This window comes from Anoplophora glabripennis, unplaced genomic scaffold, assembly GCF_000390285.2.
Source record: "Anoplophora glabripennis isolate ALB-LARVAE unplaced genomic scaffold, Agla_2.0 scaffold218, whole genome shotgun sequence".
NCBI classification, from domain to species: domain Eukaryota; kingdom Metazoa; phylum Arthropoda; class Insecta; order Coleoptera; family Cerambycidae; genus Anoplophora; species Anoplophora glabripennis.
This window is the reverse complement of record NW_019418492.1, coordinates 142,247-162,496: the sequence shown is the minus strand read 5'-3', so window position 1 is coordinate 162,496 and position 20,250 is coordinate 142,247. Positions and strand designations below refer to the sequence as shown.

The 20,250-nt window shown below is 31.3% G+C and overlaps 3 protein-coding genes across 3 annotated transcripts in view; all 3 read left to right on the top strand.

The window, feature by feature from the left end:
* Positions 1–1,285, top strand: part of LOC108907066 (semaphorin-1A) — a 151,034-nt gene extending 149,749 nt beyond the window's left edge. Inside the window, exon 13 of the mRNA XM_018710583.1 lies at positions 1,225–1,285. The gene's annotated coding sequence lies outside the window, so the exon portion shown is untranslated. The remainder of the gene's footprint in view (positions 1–1,224) is intronic.
* An 8,410-nt stretch (positions 1,286–9,695) lies between these two features.
* On the top strand, positions 9,696–20,250 carry LOC108907063 (integrator complex subunit 14). The gene is made up of 6 exons (XM_018710579.2): positions 9,696–9,984; positions 12,701–12,871; positions 16,937–17,108; positions 17,165–17,358; positions 17,424–18,008; positions 20,008–20,250. Exons 1-6 carry the CDS (start codon positions 9,826–9,828, stop codon positions 20,227–20,229), a joined length of 1,503 nt encoding a protein of 500 aa, XP_018566095.1. The 5' UTR covers positions 9,696–9,825; the 3' UTR covers positions 20,230–20,250.
* LOC108907062 (dnaJ homolog subfamily C member 2) lies at positions 10,094–12,446 on the top strand. Its single transcript, XM_018710578.1, has one exon. It carries the CDS (start codon positions 10,303–10,305, stop codon positions 12,220–12,222), a length of 1,920 nt encoding a protein of 639 aa, XP_018566094.1. The 5' UTR covers positions 10,094–10,302; the 3' UTR covers positions 12,223–12,446.

Sequence of the window (20,250 nt, the reverse complement as noted above, 5' to 3'; positions counted from 1 at the left end):
TTCAACTCAAAATTAACTAATTCAGCAATTTTATTAATATTTTATGATAGTCATGTCTGTATAGCAACATAAACATTTTATTTGATATTACTCCAGTTAAAATGGCGACCAGAGGTCAATTTGTTAAGCAAAATGTCATCGATTTAATTTTTTAAACATTTTTACATATGTTCAAAACATGTTTCGTTGAAATTAAGTTAATTAATAAATTCCTTTATTTAGATTCATGGAAATTTATTAAATTGTTGATTTTTGTCTCTAGGCATAAGACATTGTTGACTTAACAGAGAAGAAATGTTACAATCGTAAAGACTAAACTGTGGAAAAATCCACATAAATAGAAAAAGAAAATTTTGTCATGAAACACAAATTTTATTTTGACTTTTTACTGTTTGTTTTACAAATTAGCAGTCTGTAAATGTAAATGATTTTACCAAAACTGTTCGAAATGACTTAAAACACTGCAATATACCTATCTTCTCGTTATTTATTTGGACATGGAGTACAGTTTTGACAAGCTGTTGGACGGCTGTCGAGAGAAATATTTGAGCCCATGACAAATTTGTGGTCCTCGCCCTTGTATTTTATCATTAAAAAAATTAAAACCATGCATTATAAACACAGTTATGTAACATGTAGGGGCTCGACAGTGAGGCGTTTTTGATATTTAAAAGTCTTAGATATCACCCTTACTCAGCAACCATACACTGTTTTGTTACACACTTCATTTTGTTAAATTATCTCATAATTTTAATAAGCTCAGTATCCTCTAATCCTCGTGATATAACCATCACTAGTCTGCTAATATTGTCGCTTTTCTCTGACAGTTTGTTTATTAGAAAAAAAAACTGTAGAATACACTAGTTCATATTATTCACACATTCTTTTAATAATCATATTAATCATTAATTCCATTAATTTGACTATTTACGTCTCATTTTTTCTTGTGTGCACTGTGTGAAATAAATATAGTAAAATAATTTATTCATAGTATATAGTTGTCAGAAACACTTCTTAGATCTCATTATTAAGATGTTTTCAAACTGCTTTAAAAAGTTTTTTAACTGTTAGTCCACTTAATTTTTATGAAACTTCATTATTTTTCAAAAGTTGAAATTTATCTTTAAATTTTGAAGAGTTTGAAAATATCCGATATCAGTGTTGTCTTGTAGCATGCCAACGACCGATATTTGTCGAATAAGACACTAAAACGGTAACATTCAGTTGTTGCAGGGTGACAACTACAGGCGAGGAGATGGCTTTGCAACAACCCGCAGCGTCAAAAAGGTATATCTCTGAGAAAACAATGAGGAGGGCGGAGTGGCAGCACGAAGTTTAGGAAGGACGCGCCCACAGAGGTCGGGGCATAGCGCGCTGCCCACAAGCAGCGGTTCCTCCAGTTCCCCTTCGCCGCCCTCCTCGTCACCATCCCCCACACCCCCCCACACTGCCTCTTACATTTACCGGGCCTAGCTGCCCTACCAGCGACTTTACTGACATGCCAATATAAGTCGATTCTAACTTACAAGAGAATCCAGTACAGTGGTTTCTTCTTCTAAGACATCAAATTCTTTTATTTATGTTGAATATGAAACTGACGTTAGTCAAGTTGATGCTTATTCCGCATCTCGGTGGAATTTCATAGGTCTCCAGTCCTTATGCAGAAATATATGTATGATCGTCATAACTTCCGAATAAAAGAAAGTTGTGTTGGTTCTAGGGTCAGGGTTTTATAAATTTCGTTCAACAGTCGTCATCAATGGATTTACATTTTTTTTACTACACTTTGAACAGTGATTTTAGTAAAAAAAAAGTAACATACAGGATGTTACAAACCAGAAGGGTGAAAATAATGTTTTTTGTGCCTTTTCCATTTTCTTTTTCAAAATTTTTATCAACTTTGTTGTTTTTTTTTAAACGTTTGGTTTAAACTTTCAGTCTTTCATCATGTGCCAGTTTTGCACATTTTGCAAAAGCAATTGTAGCACCCATTAGTTCAAATGTACTGTTTTTTTTTCTTAGATGGAGCCATTTATTTTTTCACTTCTCTAGAGTTTTGATCTGTATGTTTACATGATGTTCCAATTTCTCTTATGAGATGAATTGAGCCTTACAAAAATATCCTTGTATTGTACAGACTTATTTCTACATTTAATAGCCAAATTATCATTAGAATTTGAAATTTTTAAAAAATACTTTATTATTTATCCTTAACACAGAATATGTAGTTTCATTTGTAAAATGATTGTTGATTTTTTATATTTGCCTTGTTTTGTGAGTTCTAATCAGTACCAGTGAATGCAACTAAATTAAAGTCTCGATTTTAATTAGCATATTAAGAAAAATCCTGCCTAAAATCGATATTTCAAAATTTAACATTTTTTTTAACGACTATCCATAATTTTAGCATAAACTACAAAGTAAAAGAAATTTCCACTTGAACTAAAAAAAAATTGGAAAATGTTGAAGAGGAACAGTGGCTGCTACAATCCTCTTTCTTTCGTTTGCACTTTTAGCCAAAATAAAAAAAGTGTGTAGCATGAAATACAAATCTGTAAGGAAAAAACACGAAGTTGTTAATAAAAATCTTCCTTAAATTTTAACTTTGACATTCTGTGAATAAACGAAAAATAGCATAAAAAAAATTCTATTACTTTCAACAAAACAAGTGGCAGTTTAAAATTCGACCTACTTTTTTATAACACCCTGTATTATATGAACAGTTTTATGTAAACCCACATTGTTTAAAATCATCCATCTATATGACTGCTCAAAAATCAGTTTGATTTTTTTTCATTGAGAAATACAAAAACAAAACGGGTATTAATTAAAATGAGCATATTAAAAATAATATACAGGGTGTTTGGTAAGTCGATGCATTCCTTGCAGGAGGTTATGGTGCAAGTGATTTGTAATATATTTCCTTAATATACCATATTCCAAAAATGCTTAGTTTCTGATCTACAGAGTGATAGTTTTAATATAAAAATGCAAATTTATAAATATTGCGGAAACCGCTCAGAATATTTTAATGAATTTTGCAAGCCTTGACAATTAACAACAATACATGTTTTACGATAAAAATATTGTTTTTAGTTTCACCAGTGACGTGCGCACAGACACGGAAGTATTTGAATATTTTTAAAGAAAAAAATGATACGCCACTGATTTTTCTTAAAATAAAAATTATGTTTTGGAAGAGAAAAGGTATCTCGACTGTTTTTCTTATGACGCACCGTTTTCGAGTAAAAAAATAAAATCGATTTATTGCATGGCATAATCCGGTTTCAATAATTTGAAAAATAGCAGAAATTATGTACTCCGCTTTTTTTGTACCAATTTTATTACAAAAAATTATTATTCCTCGCAGGTAACAACATCAGTCTAAAAAACTTTTATCAGTTTTTAGATTCGCTATTCACTATCTAAACAGAAATTAGCAAGTTGGCTGTGCTCTCGTTTTTGTTTATTGTTTGACAAAATTAATAATAGCTGTCACTTTGAGTGTTTGAGTGTTAAGCAGTTAAGGGCATAATTTCTGCTTTTTTCAAATTATTGAAACCGGATTACGCCATGCAATAAATTGATTTTATTTGTTTTTTACTTGGAAACGGTGCGTCATAAGAAAAACAGTCAAGATACCATTTCTCTTCCAAATTGAACAAGGAATTCAAAAATAATTTTTATTTTAAGAAAAATCAGTGGTGTATCATTTATTTCTTCAACAATACCTACACATGCCTGTGCGCACGCCTTTGGTGAAACTGAAAACAATATTTTTATCATAAAATATGTATTGTTGTTAACTGTCAAAGCCTGTAAAATTTCATTAAATATTCTGAGCGGTTTCCGCAATATTTATAAATTTGCATTTTTTATTAAAACTTTAACACCCTGTAGATCGAAAATTAAGCGTTTTCGAAATATGGTATATTAAGGAAATATATTACAAATCGCTTGTACTATAACCTCCTGCAAGGAATGCATCGACTTACCAAACACCCTGTATATAACAAAGTTTTGGCGATCATACTTGATTTTATCTCGATCCCCTAATATTCAGCTTACAACTCATTTTTTAAAAATGAAGTAATTATAAAAGTAGGCAAATGTTTTATTTTAAATTTATTGGTATCGCTAAGAGGCGTGATATACCAGAAAATAATGGTAAAATTTAAAAACTATTATTGAAGAGATCCATCTGAGCAACATTTAACTTAATAGTAAAAATTAAGAAGTGTTCAAAAAATTTTTAAACCCTTTTCATTTTTTTAACTGCTCATTTTAAAAAATTTTGCAAAATATAAATATATTTATTTTTTAAAATAAAATTTTGAGAATTAAACTATAATTTCTAATATTTAGTTAAAAAGCATTTTAAATAAAACAAAACTTTACAACTGTGCCTTCTCTTGACCTTATTAATTGCTTTTCTTATATTTTCGTCCCAACGTAAACTGTGGTTCTTTTATTGTTTGCCTTCACTATTCTACCCTATTATTTACTAAATAGTAAGTATTTACAAAATCGTAGTTAGATGCATGTTTTTTAGATTTTCTTGTAAGTTCGATGAATGTGAATATTAAAAAGTGATTTCCCTATATTAATATAGAATTAGAGAAAATTGATTCAAAATTAGAGGGTGCGCTAGCAGAGTAGTATAGGCAGTGTATTAGACACAATATGATAGACTTATTTAAGTATTCTCATGATTAATAAGTGCTTCTTATGGATGTGTTAGGTAAGGATGTCCGTATAAAAATAGATTGTTATAATTTAGCGACATTGTGATTAGATTGTATATTCTTTAGCTATAAAGTTGTTCCACCTGTATTAGTCTAGTAAATTCAGCGAAACGGATTTAATTGAGACATTTTTTACTTTCGTAATAAAAAATATTTTGATATTCCTCTAGGAAGCTTTGGTACATTATTTATTAGGCTGTGCCTTCAAAAGAATTAACACAAATACAAGACGTACAGCTCCTATAACCTTATAGTACATTTTTAATTTTTTCAATAAAATCACTGCAAACCAACTAATAAAAATGTAGTTTTACCAACATTGTTCATACCCTGTACATAAAAAGGTAAAGTAAAAGGTGTGGCAATTTAATTTGGGTTGATGTTTTGACGAGAAAATTTGCTAGACTACAAATTTAATTGTTATCAGGTTTCTCCATATTTTATATGAAACATACCTCACTTTGCAACATACCATCTATATTTTTATCATACTCAAACCAAAAACAAAAACAGTCACATAATTAGCTGTTTCAAAGTGAGTGTATTTAATTCTGTTAGCTTATTTTTTTTTATTATCGCCTCTAGTAATGTATATAAGACTGAAAAATCATAATACTCTGTGTCCAAGTTTAGTAAGCAAAAGCTAATTCATTTTGATTGCATTTTAAACAGTACAAACATTACATATTAAGACTCTCACACTACTGGATTTCCCCAGAAATAAATTATTTTCGGTAACCGAAGGTCATATATTATACAATTGACAACTTCTTTAAAAAAAGTATTTTAGCATATACGAGGCATATCCACTACATTCTTAAAAAATCGAAACGGCAGTATATTTATGAAAAATTTACATATTCAGAAAGGTACATCAAACAGTATTTTTCGATGTAGTTGCCTTCAACCTCAATGCACTTTGTGATACCTTCGTCAACAAAATCTCCCGCCGCCTCTCAGGCCCATTGTGGACCTCATCCTCAGAAGGAAACCTTTTTCCACTCATAAACACCTTCAGAGAACATTCATGCAGAAGAGGCCTGGAGATTTGTGGAGACACTGTGTTTGTCTCGTCCAAAGTTAATCAACAGTCGCTATGAAGCATTTTTTTGATTTTGTTCACCATCTCGCCAGTCACGATTGAGGAACTTTGTTCATCACGAACATTCATTTTGCCAGTTTTATACTCACGAGACCATTTGTACATATTAGTACAATTCATTACATCATCTCAAGGAGAAACCAGATTATGTTCCTCACGTTGCAGCTGGCGGGATCTAGTGGCACTCATTTCAACACGCCACTACAACAACAGTTCTCAACTGAACCGAGACACTGAGCATTAGAGTCTCAGTGGTTTTACTTTGTGGATATGCCTCGTATATAAAATATAGATACATTTTAAATAATACTTATTTATTTTAAATTTAAAAAATTATACAAATCACGAACATATTTTTTTTTCAAAATCATAAAATAAAATCATTTTAATACTGTGAAAATAATACCATTTTAGACTTCTTCATTAATTAGGTAAAATCAAAATAAAGCTTTATGTTTATTTTCTATCAATTCAAATCTCATTGTGGTTTCTTCATTCTTTAAAAAAATAAATAAAAAATTGATTAGCAAATTTCTTCTGGAAAATATAATTAACGAATTTATGTTTCATTAAATACTTTTGTTAACCATTATTAAATTTAAAATTTATACCTGTAATAGGGAGTTATTAAATAGCAATTTCTTACTAAAATTTAGCAACTATAAGTAAATTATTCAAAAATAAATTCATATATAGAATGCAAATATTCTAAAAGGTTGGAAACTCAGTTGGAACAAATAAATGTACAAAAAATGTCAGTTACGTATTAGAGACATGATATTTGAGGAGAAATCACAATTGTGTGAGATTGCTTTATGAATAAGTCGTATGGCTTATTATGATTTGTTAAACATTATTGTATTTGGTTCCGGTTATTTGTAAGGTGTATAACAAATCAGCAATATGTCAATTATTTGGTGCTTGCACCCCTAGATACCTACGTAATGCTTATTTTTATTGTACATTTGTTATTAATTTTATTATTGTTGCTCAAAGTTTTAATTACATGAATTTAGTTGTTGTAGTATACATTCTTTGTGTTCCATGTATCATTGATTTCTTTTGTATCTATCGAACCTATCAACTTGTGCATATTGTGATTCAAGCTGATGACGAGTCTAGATGTTGCGGCAAATCTTTGTTGAATATTTGTAAATTATTTTTATGTGGTTTTACAAGACGTGAAACGGTTTTTGTATCAGATAATCAATAAAGATTTGCAACATTACTTGTTTATAAGGTTTTATATAACAATTCCAATAACATTCAGCGTTCACATTTCCAAAATTGTATAAAGTTGTAGATAGAATTTTAATAATATATAGTATACCTAGTCAAGTTATATATTTAAATATTAAAAATTTGGCAGTCAAAAATTTTATAGAATTAGGCTTAGATTTTGTGTTTTTTATAATCGTTTGTACAAAGAAAAGTACTCTATCACAAAGTATTTTTGTTTGTTGTATTGGGCTATGAGAACTCTTGTTTTAAACAAAGAATACTAGTGATTTGTATAATACGAAGTGAGTTCTAATAAAGTTAGATTACAGATGATATCTTGCTTCTTCCTATTGCCCAGCCCGTTACGCAGAAATCTGCAAATAGCTGTGCAAATATTTTATAACTTGTAAGGCTAATGCCAGTTTTTTAAAATATATTACAATATAATTATTATATTTAAAAATAGATTGATAATATAGTTCTAGTTAGTTTTAAGTATTTGCAAATTATATGTATGCAGATCGTACTGATTCCAGTTTGACTTTACTGGATGTTTGCCTAAGAAAGCCTTTAGCATATTATATATAAACATCGTTACATCATGCAACAAGTTATATATATACATAAAAAAAAACATTCCATACTCGATTAAAATGAGGTATTTAATAATTGATAATGTCCGGAAATGTTTTAAATACTTTGTCAATATATCTTAGGGTTAAATAACAACCGATTAACAATTCTAAATATAGATTTAAAACAGTGCTGCGATTGTTAGTTGTAATTATAAAAAATAAGCCTTTCGCAGATGTATAATATAAATTATAATTACTACTCATTTTGTCCAAAATCCATTTCTTATATTATTTGTATAAATACCTGTTTTGTTAATTAACTTGTATAACTTTAAGGGTACATACACATAAATGCATGCTTATTTATATTTCCCAAGCATTACTTTGTTGTAAATTAACTTCATTTTGGACAAAATGTATATAACAAAATATTTAATGATATTGACTTTAGACAACACAATGTATTCTTTGAATAGAAATAAAATATATATAATAAACTTCTCTTTCACTACCCATTCTGAAGAATAATACACATTTAACGACGATAACTATTGTCATTGTGGGTTACCTGCAATTCTTCATATTCATATATCTTTTTAAATAAAATTTTAAATAAGAGTTACGTTTGCAAAACTGTTGTGCAATGGAGAATCTCCTCTATGGGAGGGAAACATTTTGGGCTTTGAGTAAATGGGTATTTTCAGCTTTCACTATTTGGCAAAAATAAATTTTGGTTTTTGTGATTGCTGTTAATGATAATGAATGCCTACCCATCACCCAGCCTACAGAACACAGTGCCTACTAGTCACGGCTAAAATAATCACAGATGCTGCTGTCCTCTGGAAACTTTCTTTTTCTGTGACACTAACATCATTTGCATGTGAAGGAAGGAATTACGTTAAAACACGGTAATTTTAAACGAACGGCGTTTCTTTAATTTTTACAAAAGTGCATTTAGTATTTTGAGATGATTTTTAATGCTAACTTTTTATTCTAAAAGCGCCTTTATACGAGTGATTTGGATTTGGATGAGAGAATCTATTTGATTGAATGTCAATTTGAATGAATCGTTCAACCAACCAAATTCAAATTCATCGGATATTCATTTTACGTATATTGTGACACCATAATATTCAGCTCGTCTATAATTTTCCGTAAAAGTTTGTTATTTTTATATCCAAAATTTCAATTCAATTTTCCATTCAATTGTTCATCATCAAATTCATTGAACTGGAAGAGGCCGATAAGAGCGCTGAAAATAAAGATAAATCAGTTGAAATTGTTATGATGCAACAATGCCCTCGCAAAAATTTATGAAAATTTTTAACAACGTTCTGAATTATTAAAATTTGAATTTGTTGATAAATATTGATTTACGATAAATTGTATTTGATTTGCAAAGAGCTTTGCAACTTTGAATTGGTATCATACTGGCCAGGTTTCGATCCTGGTTACAGAAGTACAAAGTACCAGGGTCAAAGTTCGATCCCAAAGTTTTATTTATTTTCGGAAATTCAAAACGGCGGTCACTGTGCCGACAATATCGCCCTCCAGTATTGTTACGGCCACAGAATTATAACCACGGCGTTGTCATGTTGGCGGCGGTTGAGAGATTCTTTGCAAACTTCACTGGAAATTATGAGACCATGCAGGGAGACTAGTCACCATGGAACCATGGTTGAAAATGTTATTTTTCGCTCCGCTCCTTGTGGAGGGTAGTAGAACCCCTCGATGACTTTCTACATAGGTCGAGATTGACCCGGCATAAAATGAATGAGGATTCTGATTGGAAAGTTGAGTGGAAATTTGAACAATTTAGGACGTGTGACGTACTTGGATGCATGTACATATTTCAATAAATATACCCATATATTATAAAATGGAAAATATACATATAAAAAATTTACTTTTTATAACTGTTACAATATTTCTAAATACGTATTGCCAAGAGACACTGGACATTAGACAACCTTTTTTTTTATACCTTGTTTTTATTCGTATGTGGATCATGGACACGGATCATGGAAGGGAATAACATTTGACACAGACAAACTCTTTGACAGATAACAATAATAATGTAACTATTATTAAGAATTTGCAGTATTTGCACGAATTAAAAGTGTAAAATAGAAGTTGGAGTTAATAGAATTTATAATTCAGTCGCTTAAAAGGTATACGTACAATGCCAACCGTTATATTACTAGACGTTTCTTTGTCAATGACTAGACCGGTACAACTTAGTGATGGGACCGAATCGACAAGGAAACAATTAGCTGAAATAGGAATTAATGCTTTTTTAGATCATCTTAGCATTCACTCAAAACTGGAATTTATTTCATTGGTAAGTATTCCAAGTACATATGTTTTGTTTTATTTATAATTTGGTTAAATTATGTTTTTAATGTTTCTCAACCTGTCTCTTGTCAATCATTTAACCAACATGTCAACGTAAAAAGTCACTTTCCTTTTTAATTTGGCAATTTTGACGTACGCCATGCGGGATGTTCCGTTTCTTTTACAAATTGTATTAAGTGTTATAAGTATTAATTTCGATTAAAACAGTGCCAGAAGAGATTAATTGTTTTTGTAAAAAAGTCTGTAACCCCGAGTTAAATAGCAAGTCTCAGCTACAGATTGAAGGTTATGGTTTATCATTAAAATGGGAGAAGTCAAGATAACGAAAAATAGCAGTTGTAAAATTGTAGCAGTACGATATAGATTTATATTCGAAAATATAGGAGGTGGAGAACCACAACTTCAGTTTTTACCTCATCCTGTTGTAGTACAGAAAGTCGATGTTCCAAAAAAGGAAGAAGAAAATAAGGAACCAAAAGAGGAAGAATTGTTATCTGAAAATGTAGAATATGAAGATGATGTTGAGTACTTGCGGAGCTTGGATCCCAAGGAATGGAAAAATCAAGACCATTATAAAGTACTTGGGATAGGTAGTCTGAGATTCAAAGCAACTGAAGACATTATTAAAACTGCATATAGGAAAAAGGTATTGAAACACCATCCTGACAAAAGAAAAGCTTTAGGAGAAGAAGTTAAGGCTGATGATGATTATTTTACTTGTATAACAATGGCATATGAAACCCTAGGTAATGTTAACCGAAGAAGGGCCTATGATTCAGTAGATCCAGAATTTGACAATAATTTACCCAGTTCTAGCGATTTGAAGAGGGATTTCTATGAAGTATTTTCTTATTATTTTAATTTAAATTCTCGGTGGTCAGAAAAATCAAGAGTTCCCAAAATAGGCAATTCTAATTCAAGTAGAGAAGAAGTAGAACATTTTTATTCATTTTGGTACGATTTCAAGTCATGGCGTGAATATTCTTATGAAGATGAGGAAGATAAAGATAAATGCCAAGATCGAGAAGAAAGGAGATACGTAGATAAATTAAATAAAGCAGAACGACTTCGAAAGAAAAAAGAGGAAATGTCTAGAATACGACAGTTGGTAGATTTAGCTTATAATAATGATCCTAGAATAGCCAAATTTAAGCAGGATGATAAGGAAAAGAAATTGGCTGCAAAGAGAGCAAAACAGAGTGCCGCCCAAGCAAAGAAGGAGGAAGAAGAACGTTTGTTAAAGGAAATGCAATTAGCGAAAGAACAGGCTGAAGCTGCAGAAAAAGCCAGAATTGAAGCTAAAAGACAAGAACGGGAAGCCCAAAAGAAGGCTATTAAGAAAGAACGCAAAACCCTACGTGATATTTGTAAATCAAACAATTACTATGCAGATAGCAATGAACAAAATTTAGCACATATGACAGCAGTTGAGGCAATCTGTGAAAGATTGTCTTTAATTGAATTAGAAGAACTTAATAGAAACATCAAAAATATTGGGAAGTCAGCTTTTCTGAAAGCCTTAAAAGAAAACGAAGTCCGTGAGGAGCAAGAGCGATTGGCGGTTCTCGATGCAGCTAAACAAAAGAATAATACTATAGAGAACAAAACCGCTGCAGTTGTTAAAATGACGCCAGAGTGGAATGAAAATAATATCCAGTTGTTAGTGAAAGCCGTAAACTTATTTCCTGCTGGAACAAATCAGAGGTGGGAAGTTGTAGCAAATTTTATTAATCAACATGGCACTTTTAGTGAGAATAATAGTAAATTCAATGCAAAGTTGGTTCTTGCCAAGGCTAAAGATTTGCAAAATACGGATTTTTCCAAAAATAATCTTAAAGAGGTAGCAAATAAACAAGCATTTGATAACTTTAAAAAAGATAAGAAAAATGTTTTGAACATCGATGAAACGGGAATATCTAAGAAGTTGGATGGCGTTAGCCTTAATGGAGACGCTGACATAAAACCAACGAGTGGGGTTAAGAAAACGTCCTCTAACGGAGATATAAAGGTGCCAACTAAAACAGAATTGCCCTGGACGACATCTGAACAGCAACTGTTGGAACAAGCCTTGAAAACTTATCCTTCATCTACTCCAGAAAGGTGGGATAGGATTGCCGAGTGTATTCCTAACAGAACAAAAAAGGAGTGTATGAAGAGATACAAAGAACTCGTAGAAACAGTGAAAGCAAAAAAAGCAGCCCAAGCAGCTTTAGCTTCTAAATGATAGCGTGAACATTTAGTTACTTAAAATTGATATTTATTTCTTTTTAACAATAATTAATTATGCTCCCTGACATGATTACATTGCAACAACAAAGCAAATTTAGTACATTGTGAAGCCTTTGTTAATTATACTTGATCTTTTCACGGTGTCTACATTAAATTACCCTTGTCTGACATATTCTTCTATATTGCAAAATGTTTTTAAAATATATTCTTCATCTTGTATCACATAGTATTATTTCCTCCCATCTTATAAAAATAAATAATGTTTGTTTAAACCTCATTTAGTTTATTAATTTATATAAAAATTACAATAAAAAAGCTGGCAGCTATTTCATTATTTATTTCAATGTTCAAAATAGTTTTTGTATGTCAGAATTAACATTTAAAAAAATTTTACAGTATACATTTTTGAGTGTTGGTATCGAATTAGTAATTGAAGATTAATATCCGGAATCATGTATGGAATTTATTTTTAGATGGCATTTTCATCCTTGTATGAGGAAAAATGTCCTTTTACGAGAGATTACAATGCTATAAAGGCAGAATTAAAGAATATAGATGATTATGATAAAACTTGCATTGAAACTGCTTTACATGGTGTTAATCAGATGGTTTTAGGAGAATGGGGAAACAATACAGCGTGTCAGGTAAGTACTGAAATACTGGATGACGAGTTATAGGGTCACTTGAAATTTAAATAGGATATACTATTTTTTGCTTATTTTAGTTCAGAGTTATATTTTAAACAGTTATACACTGTTTTAGTTAAAATTTATCTTCATTAAAATCAAAAATTTTAACTTTTTTATTAGGATGTAGTTTTCTGTGGTTTCGGTTCAAGTGTGTAAAAAAACTCATATATCGGTGGATTCATTAAATAATTGCTAAATTTAGTGAACCTATTGACATATTTTACTTCTTAAGGGTATGGAATGATTGCTAAAATAATGTTTCCTGAACAATTTTTTGCTGACGGTATAGAAAAATCATTTTAGCAATCTTTAAGTAGTCGTAAAGTGTAAATACCGATTGCCTGCTTAAAGTTTGTTTTGATACATTTTTGCATATAAAGTGAATACATTTTGTAGTTACACTAAATAGATAAGTAAAAAAATTACCATGAAATATGTTTGGCAAAATTGGAAGTACATATTTCAAATGTAATTCAACCGAAATTAGCAAAAGAAATATAAGGTGCTTCTAAGCTTCTTTTTAATTTAAAAAATAGCTGCTTTTGGTTAAATCAAAAGTCAAATCCATTTGTTGCACAATTTTTTATATCCAAAATGATATTAATAATACTAATCAAAAACAAGTTTAGTTCAGATTCGAGGGGATAACCACTGTCTGCAATATGTGTACATTTTTAAAGCTTTAAGAGGAAAATAGCTCCCAATCTTGTCCGCAATCCTGCAGCCTTCAACAAAGTCACTCAAACAGCTTAAAATTTATTTAAACAAATGGTGTAATATGCACTTGATTTTAATATTAAAAAGAGTGCTAATAATTATTAACATATAAATTAAATACAAGTTACTGTAAATTATAATTTTGTCAATTAATAAGAAACTGACAGAAAAACAGTAAATTATATGTTATCTATATAATTTTTCACTTTTTAAAAGCATTGAAATGAAAATATTTTCCCAACTGGGATCGGTCGATAGCCGCACGGTTTAAGGCGTCAGTCCTTTAATCGTGTGCAAAGTTCTGCCCGGGTTCGATTCCCGCGGCCGGTAGACCGTAGATTAGCTATGCTTGTACGGAGGATTGGCACCCTCTGTGCAGGTATGGTAGGGTGGAAGAATGTTGGCTTGGGTCAATGTGAGAGATTGACACCGGTTGGCATTTGACCACCCCCCTAATTAATGAGGTTTTCCAGGTTTCCCTCATTTCTGCACTGAATGGTGGTTAGGGCCTACCAATATAAGTCGTTCCTGGGCGCAAATGCGGCCTGCCTAATAATAATATGCTGCCTCCTCTCCCGCACAAGTCTCTGACTTATGGGCTAATTCTCGTAGTTAGAATGAGGAGTAGAGATATTATTATTATTATTATTAACTAAAAAATCATTAAGGGTTCAAAAGCATGTCATAGAAGTGTGGTGAGTTGATAGGGGGCAAATCGACTTAAATTTTGAATTGTACCATTCATATGAGACATGAGACAGGGAAAATGCAGACTGCTGATTCTCTCTTTCATTGTTACAAATAGCTATCCAGTATAGTAATGTTCAGCGTTTATATTCTATTTTTTCTATCAGGAAACCAATGTGAAAAATGTTTATGTCACATAACAAAATGGTCTTTTCATTCATTTCATTTCATGTATGAAGCCTTATATCTTACGAAACTCACTTTTACTTCACTCATACTTGTCAAATGCATTACACTATATACCAAAACCTAAACGACTGAACTAAATTAGAATTTGTTCCATTGTATATTGTATAAAAGTTATACATTTATTATACTTTTGATTTAATTCCAAATCTAACCAAACGAAAAGTTATTAATATGATTTCTCGAAAATTAACTTTGAATAAAAAATCATAGCGTACCCATATGGATTGTCATGGTCATTGTAATAGACCTAGGAGGGTTTTAAATGCAAAATAAAAATATATTGAAAAAGCATAGTGCAGCAAAATTTCATAAGGGTGTAGGTACCAGATTAAATTTGAACATATTGTGTATATAATATGATGAACAAAGGTTGGAATAAATAGGTACATTTAAAATGCAGGCATTTTTTTCTCAGGAAAATGCATGGAACTGCCACTTTTTCATTTTTTATTTCAATGTACGTACATTTCTGATTGAATTTCATGTATGCCTAGATTATATCTAGATTGAACTGTTTTTGAGAAAATTGCAATTTTGTAATAAAAAAAGTAAAATTTATTTGTTGTTACAATTAATTATTAATAATCTTGTTAATTAAATTTTGTGCAAATAATTATTTTGACATTTTTTCAAATTGATCCCCAACTTCTTCACAATATCAGAGGTAATATACAGGGTGATTCAGAACTTATCCAAAAAAATTTGGGAATAGATGCAGCATGAGAAATGGAGTCAATATCGTAAAAAAAAATTTTGTAAAATCCATATAGTTTCTGAGAAAAAAATTATTGAAGTTATAGTACATTCAACGACTACATAGCTGAACAACTGTAGTCTCTAGCGTCATTCGCAATGCGAGTGGAGAGCCACGTGGCCTCAGCGACTCCGAATACTGAAATCGGATTTTTCAATCGTCGTTGCAATAGTATTTACCTGTTATCTGTTCAATAGTTTTTTTAGTAGTTAGTGTCAAAAATGGATAGTTAGTGTCAAAAATGGTTTGCGGGTATAGCAACTCGGAGTTCATGGATGTAGTTTTAATTTATGGTGAAGCAAGACAACATTTGTGTTAGTTCGTAGAAACTGAGTAAGACTGACCCAAATGTGTTTACACGTTGGTGGACAAAATTTTGAAAAATTGTTGTAACATCGGATATGTCAAATGATTTTATTATTTAAAAACACAAATTAATTATATTAATTAATAAAAACAAAAGCAGTTGAATTTGTCGATATAAAATAGGTGCGATAAAATTCTATTTACATATTTCTTTCCTTGCGAAAGTTTTTGTCTGTTTTTATTACACCGCCATGCCGGTCGCATTGTGCTAGGTCAGGTTTTACAGTGGACCAGTTTCCAGTGCCGTACAGAAGTGTATTTTTAAATCATTTTCGAACTGCCCTTTTTGATTTTTTCTTTACAAAATTGTATTTGTAAGGGTCCTCTGTACATCTAGAATTTTTTTTTGGATAAGTTCTGAATCACCCTGTATATTCGAATTCCTGTAGAATTTATAGAACATTATTAACCATTTAACTAATAATATTGTGGAACACAACTACTCTGTGTACTACATGGCCTGTCCAGCATTGAATTACGTCCTCAATATCTAGTAAATAGCTAAGATCATCAGCAGGATCACCAGACATAGCCAAGTTTCCAACTTATCGATTCTCATCCGTTCTCATAGGTAAGATGACTGATTTATCAATTTGGATACCTACCATTATGTTATGAGTGTGGATAATGTCCAAACAATATGTTATATTTTAAGTGCCATTAACTCAATGCCTTCTGACATAAAGCATTGTTTTGTACCTATTGGCATTTACAATCAAACTCGATTTTCTTAAAAACAGTTTAGAAATTTAGGATAAATTAAAAAGTAAAACAAAAAAATAGGGCATTCTATTTAAAAAAAAAATATTTGATCCTAGTTATTGCAGCGGACAGTTTTCGGAAATCATGGGATTTCCACAAACATGTACATTTTTAATAGAATGGTAACCCTCTTCAACCAGCACACTATATAAATTAAAAATGAAAAATTTCTGATATGATCATATTGATGTGATATCACTTTATGCTTCTTAGTGATTGACTTCTTAGTTGAGTAATTAATTTCTGGTAATAAGACTTCTATCATTTTCATTTTCAACTTAATCTTTCATGACGTACATTTGTGGAATTTCTTAATTAGTTTTACTTCTTTTTTGGGTATTTTGCAGCACTACAAATTAAAAAAATAATTGTGTCACAATCTATGTCTAACTCGGAACAAAACCTTAATTATTGGATAGTTTTGAATTATAATTTTAGGCATTTTTAAATAGGTATTTTTAGTTTGAGAATATTTTCTGTTTCAGATTGTGTTAGTAACTGATGGAAGCACAGGCGTTGGCCCTATGTCTCTTAAAGAATCTCTAGCCACCTTAAATCAGAGAACTTCGAAAATTCCTTTTCCAGTGCCATTTTCATTCCCTGCAAAACTACACATTGTTTGTATAACCAACGCAACAGATCCCAATTTTATCAAGTGTACTGTTTGAATGAGAGCTAGCTAAATATTATTTATATACATATTTTTTTTTTAGCGAAACCTCTTTACCAGAGACTGATAGATTTAAGCGGGTACGATGGGTCCATATTAGTACCCGATAATTTGCAAAACGAACAAAACGTTACAAACTTATTTCAGAAGCTTGCTGAGGACATGTACACGTTATTTAAAGGTACTCTTAAGTGCGGAAATTTAGAATCTAAAGTTGTTCTATCTCCAGCTCCTGTGGTAAGACTGTGTTTTAGAATATCTATAGGCATGTATTGATTCCAGTATTAATTAATATTTTTCAGTCTTATACTAAGGGAACAGACTTTGACTGTCAAACATTCAACGTTTCCGAACTGATAGAAGTGTGTGGCTTCATCTCTGTAGGAGATGTAGGTTCTCCGATGGCTATCAGCAGACATTTAATACTCCCTGCTAGTCCGCCTGCAAAACAAGAAGGTGTGGCGTTAAAAACTGACGTAGATGTGACAGAGGAAGGTACCAATGAAGAGGGTAAAGCTCCTTCTTTCTGTGTATTGCTACACGGGGCGTTGAAAGTGAAAGATATGGCAGCGCTAGTGAACTTAGGGGACAACTGGTTCGGTTTTGTGTATTCTTGGGCCGATTCAAAGAAGAAATCGAATTTAATGCTGACTATTCTTACACCTGGATCTGATGCTGTTCCTTGGCTAGGCGACTTGAATAATTTAGGATCTGCTGAATCATATCCGGCTGAACAAGTTGCTAGTTTTCCAGTTCGACCAACGGAGAAGAGAAGTTATTCTCAGAACGGAGTGGTTTGGATTCGACAAGCAGGGCTCCAGTCGGATATACAGAAGATATTGAGGCATGCAAGAAAATTGCCAGAAAAAACACAACAGTTTTACAAGGTACTTTATTAAAAATTATTTCTTAAAATTGTACATCATTGAGATATTTTACCTGACATTTTATTTAGTATACATTAAGTAATATTAGTTATATTTTTTGTTTCGTTTGATGAATCTATAATTTAAAGCTATAACTAAAGCTATTTAAACTGTGACTAACATTATACTGGTAACATAACATTACGGTAATTGAAAATGTGGTAAGATGCAACTGCTATCACAATTTTTATACAAAATGGTCCTAAATTGTCTTGAGATTTCTTTAGGAAGATAGTACCTACATCAAAAAATAAAAAGTACCATTTGATATCGAGTGTCCATTTATTAAATAGGGAAATGTTATGGAATTTCATGACAAATAACTTGCGAAACAGAAATTTGATCTTTTTTGTTTTGAAGGTATTGCCAGAAAACTGAAAATTTAAACCAAACGGAAATAGGTGGATTTTTTTTGTAGTTTTCCGGCCATTGCCCAAATTTTCTCGGTCCATTCCCATGCAGAACAATTTTTTTCCTCAGCTACTAACAAAATACTACTATCGAAATAAATGAAATAGATCCCATTTTTTAGTTATTAATGAAAATACTGAAAAAATCACGGTTTTCTGCCTACAAAATTGATACCTCTCACTTTAACTCGGCATAATTCTTTTGTTAATTGATAAAAAAGTTCCAAATTTTTACTGACGATAAGTCGAACTATTGTCTTTAGTACTGTGAAGGTCATTTATCTCAAAAGCTCTTCTTTTTTTTATTTTTAAGCAAAACAAAAGGGAATGCTATCCGTAAATATTGCATTCTTTAAAAAAAGAAAAAAATGACGTAGTAAATAATTGTAAACAACAATCTGAAAAATTTGTTTGCCCCTACATTTTCTTAACATCGGTTTCCAAAGTCAGGGGTCTATTTTATTTATTACGATAGTAGTCACATGCAAAAAATTGTGCTTTTCGGAATTGCTGCCTTCTCCTCTAGCAACTGGACTAAATGAGAATGTTCTCAATATGAATTTGAAATTAATCGTTTGTGAACATTCTTTTTAAAAGCACAAAAGGGAAATTTTCTTGCCAAATTCTCCAAATTTTTTGCTTTTCAGTTTTTCCTAACACCATTGATTGGGAAAGATAATAATCGCTAGCAGCTGCCTTTGCATAAACATTAATTATGTTCATCTTAAATATAAAGAATAACTTTAATACCACTTTTTTGATAAATTACATTACAATTCTGTAAATATTGAAAAACGTGGAGAAAATATTCAGCATTTTTAGAATTTTATTGAGAATATTTAGGACTTTCAATGAATTTTTAAAAAAACTACATCAAGTAGAATATACATTTTCAGGTCTAGGCTCATACATATACAAGGTATAGCAAAAGTTCCGGAACGGCAGAATAAATCGGCGGGAGAGCATTTTAGAAAAAAATGTTAAATATAAAAGTATCAGGATTTCTCCCTGGCTGTCCGATGGTGACCTTGACATTAACCTTGACCTTGAAGATCATTTCAAGGTCAAATGTGATTTTTGAAATGGGATATACTATACTTTTGACCCCAGAAACGGAGAGCGGAAAATTTTACGTTCAGATATGACCTTGAGTGACCCCTCTGTTTTGACCTTGGGGCCCCCACAAGGTCAAACTAACAAAAGTACAGGAACGTTATAATAACTCGGCGGGAGAGCATTTTAGAGAAAAATGTTAAATACAAAAGTTTGAGGATTTTTCCCTGGCTATCCCATTTGAAAAATCACATTTGACCTTGAAATGATATTCAGGGTCCAGGTCATCATCGGATAGACAGGGAGAAATCCTGAAACTTTTGTATTTAACATTTTTCTGTAAAATGCTTTCCCGCCGAGTTATTTTGCCGTTTCTGTACTTTTGCTATACCCTGTATGCTCATTTGTTCTAATATATTCTCATTCGTGCTCGATTGATTGAACATTCTCCAAAAACTAATTCTTAAGCATTTTATTATTTACTTTCAATTACTTAGGAGCTGAATAGATTAAGAAAAGCTGCCATATCTTTGGGTTTTTTGGATCTACTCAACGGACTGGCCTATATTTTCGAACAAGAATGTATGCAATTACCAGGAAGCGCCCATCCTGATTGTGCCCTACAGTTGCAAAATGCTGCGGAACAGTTACGGAAAACACAAAACAGAGATATAAAATACGTTATTATGCCCTTACAAACTAATTATACAAGTTCGTAATATTAAAAATGTTTTACTGAT

What these genes read in the sequence shown, in the direction of transcription:
- LOC108907063 (XM_018710579.2), top strand. Translation starts at nt 9,826, where the DNA reads ATGCCAACCGTTATATTACTAGACGTTTCTTTGTCAATGACTAGACCG. An exon ending in AACTGGAATTTATTTCATTG is followed by an intron (nt 9,985 to 12,700) that starts GTAAGTATTCCA and finishes ATTTATTTTTAG; the next exon opens with ATGGCATTTTCATCCTTGTA. An exon ending in TTCTATCTCCAGCTCCTGTG is followed by an intron (nt 17,359 to 17,423) that starts GTAAGACTGTGT and finishes AATATTTTTCAG; the next exon opens with TCTTATACTAAGGGAACAGA.
- LOC108907062 (XM_018710578.1), top strand. Translation starts at nt 10,303, where the DNA reads ATGGGAGAAGTCAAGATAACGAAAAATAGCAGTTGTAAAATTGTAGCA.